This window comes from Argentina silus, assembly GCF_951799395.1.
Source record: "Argentina silus genome assembly, chromosome: 21".
Classification (NCBI taxonomy): Eukaryota; Metazoa; Chordata; class Actinopteri; order Argentiniformes; family Argentinidae; genus Argentina; species Argentina silus.
Window position 1 is genome coordinate 7,436,015 of NC_139675.1, and position 9,716 is coordinate 7,445,730.

Here is a 9,716-nt window from a genome sequence, read left to right on the forward strand (position 1 = left end):
AAGCACTTATAGATCTGTTCCCTTTGTGACAGGTAGGTTACAGGGGACCCATACTGTAGCTGTCTCAGATGTACATGATTAATACATTGTTGTTGTTGTTGTTTAAAGGTTCAAGTGCCTTCAATACACTGAGATAGCCGATTAGTTAAATGTGGTCCTTTTTGATGTACAATAATGTAGAATAGAAGTTGAAAAAAACACATTTAGAATCCCGTTATAACCCTTTAATATGGAATGCAAACAGCACATTCCGTCCCTTGTTGAACACTCCAATTCATCCTTTTTGATGACACAATAAAAGGGCGGCCAAATCGACCGAATTCCGGATTGGAACCACCGAAGGGAAAGTATCATATTAAATGTAATTCACTCCTCACATAGTACAGTTGACAGATAAGATGACAGGCCATTCTGTGGCTGAGGAGAAATGGACCCACAGTATGATATGCATGCATAACAAAGCAACAGATCCGTCTCAGTTTTTCACAGCATTAAAACAAGTGGGGTTACATTGGTGAATCGTATTGCCTGAAAAAAAAAAAAACCAAAACAAACAAAAGAAAGAAAAAAAAAATGGCCGACAACGCATCCCATCCCGGTGACACGTTTGTTGACATGGTTTATGGGGATGACATGTACAGATCACCACCTCGGACAGTAATAAGCCGAACGGGCGGGAAGGATTTCTCTGGTACTAAATGACAAAAGTGCACAAAATACAACGTGATTCTGCAAGTCTTTACGTTTCCTGTACATTGGTGATGGTATTTATAGGCAGGAGTTTACTTTTTTTTTCCAACACACACACACACACACACACACACACACACACACACACACACACCTCGGGTCATTCCTATGATAGAGTGACAGACAGGACTTCATGGTATAGTAAATGGTTAAATCCTTATACAAGTCAAGTCCCTCTTCTAGCATCAACCAGCCACATTCTCCCACAGCTAAAGCCACTGGACACAACATGGGTCTAAGAAAGCTACTCATCCTTCTATGGAGCACTGCCATAGCACTATGATGGCTGAAACATAGGCCCTGTACCAAACACTTTAGAAACGTACCCTTCCTTCCTTGAAGAAATCACTGATCTGACATGATATGATAGGTGAAAGCAATGTGAGGGAAAGACCAATCCGCCGATGTTGGATCAGTGATTACTTTCAAGGGAGGGAGGAAGGAAGGAAGGAAGGAAGGATGCATTTCTAAAGTATTGGAACATGGCTGTAGAATGCACTGTATGATGATGAAAGGTCCAGACTCCCTCACAGGAGTCTCCCAGGGGAGGCTGGTGGAGGTAGAAATCGAAGGTCGGGCTCATTGTAATGCATGGAATGGAATGAGGAATGGCATCAAACACACGTTTCCATTCTTCATTCCAATTCCATGCACTACAATGATCCCGTCCTCTGATCTCTACCTCCACTGATCCAAAACCAACACTCTTTTCAAGATTTATTTCCAAGTAACAGGTTGAATTGGAAATTGTGATGTTTTGATATTCAAGCAATTTTGTCTTCAAGATGAAGCCAGTCTGAATTTTAGGGTCAATGTACACTCACTGAGCACTTTATTAGGAACACTACACTAATACTGGGTAGGGCCTCCCTTTGCTCTCAAAACAGCCTCAATTCTTTGTGGCATTGATTTCACAAAATGTTGAAAAAATTTCCTTTGAGATTCTGGTCCATGATGCATCACGCAATTCCTGCACATTTTTCAGGTGCACTTTCAAGCTGTGAATCTCCCGTTCTACCACATCCCAAAGGTGTTCTTTTGGATTCAGATGTGGTAACTGGGAAGGCCACTGAAGAACACTGAACACTGAACTTGTCATGTTCATGAAACCAGTTTAAGACGGCTTTTGCTTTGTAGTATGGTGCATTATCATGCTGGAAGTAGCCATTAGAAGATGGGTAAATTGTGGCCATGAAGGGATGCACAGGGTCAGCAACAATACTCAAATAGGCTGTGGCATTCAAGCGAGGATTGATTGGTATTAACAGGCCCAAAGTGTGCCAAGAAAACATTCCCCACACCATTACACCACCTCCACCATGAGAAGGTGTACAGGTGTTCCTAATAAAGTGTTTGGTGAGTGTATATGATGTCTTGTAACTGTATTAACACAGTTATTCATCATCATCGCTTAAGGCATGTACATAGCCAACTGACTCACCCTACACAGTAACTCATGACCTTCCCACTATCTCGCTGGAAATCTGGAATGTTGATCGCAGGTGACGGGATATATCAGGGAAGCGTTTTCTACAAACGCTTTGTGTTCACAGCAAGCAGAGTTGGGAATACTCAGGATAGGAAAGCACAGTGAGGGAAAATCGGGAGGAGGACTGGGAATTGTGGTATGAGAAGCACTCCTCCTGAGTGAACGACGTAACAGACAGTTTCTAAACAACCGTTGCTCCAAAAGGAAACACCATCCGTCCGGAATCACAAGGAGTTTTCCGACATTGGTATTCCATCAGCTTAACAATGACTAGTGGGGCCCGGAATTCAAATGACAGAATCTGAATCTCTAAAGTTTCATGTCAACTATTAAACTCTGCTTTCTGGGATGGGGGAGGGGGGGGTAACACATTTTTAATCCGTTTCTGGAATTTTTAGGGGATTGTATTCCTTTACACCGGATATGCAGTTTAATTAATCCTGCTCCCAAAGGAAAAACAATCCTAGCTCTCCAATCTGTGTGTATGTAAATGCTGATGCTAAGCTAACCATACCTGTCCTGTCCAATCCAATCCAATCCAATTATGCTCATCTAACCATACCAGTCCAATCCAATGACGCTAAGCTAACCATACCAGTCCAATCCAATGACGCTAAGCTAACCATACCAGTCCAATTCAAAGACACTAAGCTAACCATACCACTCCAATCCAACCTGTTTAGAGGTCCGCAGCGCACGCAGGGTACAGGGGTTACTGTGGGGCCCAGTTCCCAACCAGTGGAGGCAGACATCGGAGGACGGCTCATTGTAATGCATGGAACAGAAAAAGGAATGGTATCAAACACGCGTGACGATAACAATGAGCCTGTCCTCCAATTTGTACCTCAACCAGCCTCCCCAGTTCCCAACCAACCCCAAGCAACCTTCCCCCTAACCCCTAAGGTACATACCTAGATCTGATGGGGTTGGATTGGTATAAGCAGTATGGAACTAGCTCCATCTGGCCCTCCGATAGGCTAGGTGGAATGTCGGCCATATTGCTTCCACCTATCCAATCTTCTCTGATCTAAACAAGTTCACAAGGGGATAGGGGAGGGAGGAGTCAGAATGGAACTGGAGGTACATCTGGGGAGGCTGGTGGAGGTAGAAATCGGAGGACGGGCATATTGTAATGCATGGAATGGAATAAGGAATGTTTCATACATACCATTCCTCATTCCATGCATTACAATGAGTCCGTCCTCCGATTTCTACCTCCCCCCCCACCTCCCCTGATGCATGATGTGCCAATACTCGCGTAGGCCAAATGAACAACAAAACAGACGATACATAGAAAACAAGGCCGTATGCTACATCGAGAAAATACAAATAAAAACACGACTGATACTGTGCTTTTTTAAAAAAAGAAAGAAAAGATCCTCAATAGACATTTTCCATACTCATAAAAAAAAAAAAAAAAATGTTATGTATGCATTCAAGTGGTACTTTTATGGCTTTTTTTGTACAATACAACCTTTAGTGAAAATATACATCTAGACATAATTCAAGTACAAATGTACAAAATCTTTAAACTCATACTTTTTTCTTTAATTATAATACACTTTTAATACATCTCATAAATACAGGTCAACATTCATTGAGTTCATTAGATTAGCGCTCTGGTGGCGGCGGCGGCCAGGGGCGGAGTCGGAGGGGGGGGGGGGGGGGGAGTGGTTTAAAGTCGGGAGGGCTCCTCGTTGTCGTCATCGCTGTAGCCACTCTTAAAACAGACCTGAGAACAGTTAAACATGTCAGTACAGGGGCTCAGCAGCTACTGTCACCTTCTACTCACTGTCTTGGGATCAGTCACAACTTGTAGTTAACAAAAGCTTTGTTAGTTACTTTCAGCACTTACAAACTGACCCTGGGTCAGCCAGAGATGTAGAACAATTGACAAGGGTTGGGGTCAAGCTATAGTCATCCGTTACAATGAGCCCGACCTCCATATTTCTACCTCCACCAGCCTCCCCTGGTAAAATAGCCCTATTATACAGTGACAGAGTACCCAACCATCAGGGGAGGTAGAAATCGGAGGACGGGCTTATTATAATGCATGGAACGGAATAAGGAATGGTATCAAACACGTACACACACATTACAATGAGCCTGTCCTCCAATTTCTACCTCCACCAGCCTCCCCTGCCAACCATAGAAAGAAATTCAGATATTGATAACTGATTATATAATTCATTGGACAGGTCAAAACTCAGATGGAAAATAAGATTAGCAGTTAGTGCAGCTTTGACTGAACCCAGACAGTAGTTCCAAAAAACAAGACATACCATCGAGGGGAGGCTGGTGGAGGTAGAAATCGGAGGACGGGCTCATTGTAATGCATGGAAGGGAATGAGGAACAGTATCAACCACATCACATGTTTGACGTGTTCGATACCATTCCTCGTTCCATTCCCTCCATGACCATCATCCCCGTCCTCCGACTTCTCCCTCCGCCGGCCTCCCCCACGATACCACCGTAGAAAAAGAAGAACGAGAGAAAAGAACGAATGAAGGAAAGAAAGAAAGACAGGAAGCAAGAGGGAGTAAAGTAAGTACCTTAGCCCCCACCCCCTCGTACGGCCGCGGGAGCGGTAGAACTTGCCTGGCGTCTGAACAGCCGGTAGAAGAAGCCTCTCTTTGGTGGGGGGTTGGGTCGGTTCACGTCCAGGTCGGAGCACAGCGTGCCGTCCGTCTCATACACGTTGATCTCCTTGAAGCACTCCATCTCGATCATCTGGGAGGAAGGAGAAGAAGAGGTCAAGGGTTTCTGTCTATTATGTGACGCACTAAGAGAAGTGGATCTCCTCTCGCCGTTTATCCCATGCAATACAATGAGCCCGTCCTTCAATTTCTACCTTCACCAGCCTCCCCTGATGTACAGTAGGGCTTTGGTCAAAAGGGCACTACAGGGGAGTGGTGGCAGTGTCACACACACACACACACACACAACTCTGGCTCTACTTGATAGTATACACAAAGACAACAGCAGCAACATTTTAGAAACAGGGTTGGGGTCAATTCCATTTCACTCCACTCAATTCAGGAAATACTGTTACTGTTGTAATTTCAGTTGACTGAGTTGAAATGGAATCGACCCCAACGCCATTTCTAACCAGATCCCATTACCACACTGAATCCAAGGGTGGCTGGTGTTTGATACCATCCTTCATTCCATTCCATGCATTACAATGAGCCCATCCTCCGATTTCTACCTCCACCAGCCTCCCCTGACTGAAGCATCATCACTCATATTGTACACTGTGGTTGTGCTGTCTCCATCCCCTTCCCTGCTGAACGATGACATCATTCTTTCCCCCTTTAGGGTGCAGTACCTCATTCTGCCAGGGGATGGAGACACTCCCAGTGACAAACTTGTAGTAGAAGTCATCATCTGTGGGGTCAAGGTTCACGCCTTTGACTGTGGAGAACTGCTCAATGTCCAGAACATCTTTGCAGTAGACCGCTCGGGGCTGAGAGAGAAAGAGAGAGTGGGGGGGGGGGGGGGGGGAATAAATAATTGGAAATACTAGTATAGGTAACACATAGGTAACACATTGGCAAAAAATAGCATTTGAACTTCATACTTAATAACCAATAATAATAATAATAATAATAATCATTGATTGTATTTCTATATATAGATCTGAAGAAAGGAACGTCTACTCTTTAAATGGGTTTCTCCTCTCTACTTCTGGCCTCTACTGCTTCCCCATGTTCTCTTTGAGGCGTGTCTGCAGTTGTGTTTGTGTGTGTGTGTGTGTGTGTGTGAGAGTGAGTGAGTGAGTGAGTGAGTGAGTGAGTGAGTGAGTGAGTGTGTGTGTGTGTGTGTGTGTGTGTGTGTGTGTGTGTGAGAGTGAGTGTGTGTGAGAGTGAGTGAGTGTGTGTGTGTGTGTGTGTGTGTCTACTGTAGTTGTGTGTAATAAATATCTTGAATCTTGAATCTTTGTAGTGCTTTGTGAGCGATGGCTCGCATCGGAAAAGTGTTTGTTTACTTGTGACACTGGCATTTCCTGTTTGCTGATTCTGAAGCTTGTCTCAGTGAGAGTGTGTGTGTGTGTGTGTGTGTGTGTGTGTGTGCGCACGCGTGTGTATGTATGTGTGAGGTGTGCGTGTGTATGAGTTGAAGGGTGGGGGTTGGGGTGTGTGTTTGAGTACTGTTTGCCAGCAGTTGTGTGTGTGTGTGTGTGTGTGTGTGTATTCCTTACTCCATGACGGTAGTGCACGGGTGTGTGAGTCGGGTGTGTGTGCATGTGTGTCCTTACATCTGGGGCGAAGGGAGGGTCCAGAATGTTGGCCTCCAGGCGTTTGAAGTTGATGTTTCTGAAGATGGCGTGCTGTTTCACCTCCACGCCACCCCGCCCCTGGCACCCCAACCGCTCCTTAGGGTCCTTCGCCAGCAGCTGAAACAGGAAGAGGAACAGGATGTGACACGGGCATGAAGCAGGATGTGACTCATGGGCATAGACACAGAGGCCCTGGTTGAACACTCTTTGAATGCATTCTGACTTGCTCCCTCCCTTGAAGAAATCACTGATCTGACATGACTTGACATGGTGAAAGCAAAGCAGTGGAAAACCTGCTGTGACAAAATCCCATCATTTTAGATCAGCGATTAGATCACTGGTTACTAAGAATGTATTTTGAAGGTATTGGAAGAGGACAAGGGGTAGAGCTGAATGGTGCACTCCTATTCAGGGTCCCCAAGACACAGACACACACACACACAAACACACACACACACACACACACACACACAATGCCCTATGTTGTGTGCATCCAACCATACTGGCTCCCATTTACACCAGGCTCTGACTGTAGGGGTTAACAGCTAACTAGCTTATGGATCAGTTAACTAACGAATGGACTGGTTAACTAACATATAGATTAGATTAGATTCAACTTTATTGTCATTGTGCAGAGTATAAGTACAGAGACCACGAAATGCAACAGCCCAAATATAGACTGATTAACTAGCGTGTGGCCTAGTTAACTAGCTAATAGAGAAGTTCACTAACTTATGGACTGGTTAACTAGCATACAGACTGGTTAACTGGAATACAGACTGGTTAACTGTCTTAGGGATTGGTTAACTTTCATACAGACTGCTTAACTAGCTTAGGGATTGGTTAACTATCATACAGACTGGTTAACTAGTTTATGGACTGGTTAACTAGCATACAGACTGGTTAACTAGCATACAGACTGGTTAACTAGCATATGGACTGGTTAACTATCATACAGACTGGTTAACTAGCATACAGACTGGTTAACTATCATACAGACTGGTTAACTAGCATACAGACTGGTTAACTAGCATACAGACTGGTTAACTATCATACAGACTGGTTAACTAGCATACAGACTGGTTAACTAGCATACAGACTGGTTAACTATCATACAGACTGGTTAACTAGCATAAGGACTGGTTAACTATCATACAGACTGGTTAACTAGCATACAGACTGGTTAACTAGCATAAGGACTGGTTAACTAGCATACAGACTGGTTAACTAGCATACAGACTGGTTAACTAGCATATGGACTGGTTAACTAGCATATGGACAAGGTGGGAATATAAACAAATAGATACTAATTATTGTCACCATCATACATTCAGCACAGTGGGTTCCAGTATAAAGTCCTTCAGTTCTGACCAGGTGTTGGTTATGAAACAGGCTAATTGACACATGCACACGCACGTACACACACACACACACAGGCAGTAGTCTGTTGCAGAACAAATGCCTTCACAATATTATCTCTCACTCTCCCCCTCTCTCTTTATTCCTTCCCGCTCTCTCTCATTTCTGACTGTCCCCCTTTCTCTCTCACGTCTGACACCAATTCTCTTTTTACTTCTCTCTCTCTCTCACCATCTCTGTCCCCCATTCTGCAGCATTTATCAAAGGACCTGCTTGTTTAGATATTATTACCCCCCCAAATCACTCGTCTATTCTGGTCTGTGGTGATATCCATCTTTTAGATAAGAGGGAAGAGACCTCTCGTCTCTCTCTGTCTCTCTCCCTGTCTCACTCCCTCCCTCTCTCTCTCCAACTCTCTCACTCTCTCTCTAACTCTCCCTCTGCCCTCTCTCCCCTCCCTCCCTCTCTGCCCCCCCCCCCCCTCCCCCCTCCCAGAGGAGTCTTTGACTCTGCTGAACCAGAGGTCAGAATGTTCCATCGCGTCACACAAATAAACGTCTTCCCCTCCCCCCATCCCAACAGCCCAATAGTTCCTCCCGGGGGAGGGGGGGGGGGTAAGGGGGAGAGGAGAGGGTGGAGAGAAGGAGTCCGGGTGGGAGGAGGGGGACAGTCACTTTGCAGTGTGTTTGGAACCCATTAGGAGCTGCAGTTCCTCCATCACTCATGTTAAAGTGTGAAGGTGGTGACTAAGACAAACCTCCTCAGCCCATGTACTGTACATCCAGATACACCTGGTTCACCTTCCACAGTCCCACCCCTGGAACCTACCATGATGCACAGATAATGTGTGTGTGTGTGTCCGTCCAGATAATAAGGAACTTCCTTTCATAGAACAGACAACATAGTACTTATTACATCATGGAATAAAATAATCTTAAAAATTAATATTTAGTCTTAATCTGGTGGGTTACCTCTGTAAACTCAGCCCCAAGGACAGCAGTGTATTGACCCCCCCCCCCCCACACACACACACACACACACACACACATTCCCACTACTTCCCCAAATGCTGTTTCATGGCTAAAGCAAATATTAGTCTTGTGACCCCTGGCATCTGAAACATGACTGCAAACCACTACAAATCGTGGCTTACAAAGCAGAGTAAAGTGGTTGCATGCGCACCCATGCGCGCGCACACACACGCACACAGACACGCACACGCACGCACGCACACAGACACACACACACTGACCCTGGCAGATGAACACATGATGTTCCAAAGATAGATAGCCATCTGACACAGAGAGTGTGTGTGTCCACATTCATGCTGGGGGTGACATACAGGGCTAATGTGAGAAAGAACCACAAAATCAACAGAAGTATTTTCATGCAAGTTTCAAATCTGTGTGAAAGAGTAATAAAATAAAGTGACACGGCATCCTGTTTGTGTTTAAGATTGTGTGTGTGTGTGTGTGTGTGTGTGTGTTTTGTTTGTGTTGTTTATTTCATTCAACACTATCAGCACAAAGCCAATAGAACTCTGAAACAATAGAAGCCTATAGAGTAGCCTACAGTAGAAGACAATAGATGTTCTCCTTCAAGATTTGCCCTGAAGGAGTGTCCTAAACATACAGTAATAGGGTGGTCTTCAAAAAAATGGTCTTGGAAAGGGTTTTTTAAATCTCTCCCTCCCTCCCTCCATCTCACCTGTCTGCAGATGTCCTTGGCCTCCTCAGAGAACTTGTCTGAGTACTCCTCTGGGTCCTCTCGCACTCGTCTGTCCACCTCTTCTCTCTTCACACGTTCTTTACGCCGGCGGAACGGGGACTGGCCCTGGA

The 9,716-nt window shown here is 44.9% G+C and overlaps 1 protein-coding gene across 2 annotated transcripts in view; it reads right to left on the reverse strand.

Moving 5' to 3' along the window:
- Window positions 1–765: 765 nt before the first annotated feature.
- The window catches only part of grk4 (G protein-coupled receptor kinase 4), a 39,051-nt gene continuing 30,100 nt past the window's right edge, over window positions 766–9,716 (reverse strand). The window contains exons 12-16 of one of the 2 annotated variants that reach the window (XM_083692720.1): window positions 9,586–9,716; window positions 6,499–6,636; window positions 5,569–5,706; window positions 4,839–4,970; window positions 766–3,971 (exon numbers count right to left, since the gene is read on the reverse strand). The exon at window positions 9,586–9,716 is cut by the window's right edge and continues 78 nt beyond it. In XM_083692720.1, coding sequence (XP_083548846.1) covers window positions 3,915–3,971; window positions 4,839–4,970; window positions 5,569–5,706; window positions 6,499–6,636; window positions 9,586–9,716 — 596 coding nt within the window. In that variant the 3' untranslated portion in view covers window positions 766–3,914. Of the gene's footprint in view, window positions 3,972–4,792; window positions 4,971–5,568; window positions 5,707–6,498; window positions 6,637–9,585 lie in introns of both variants that reach the window. The other variant, XM_083692721.1, reaches the window with a different exon arrangement.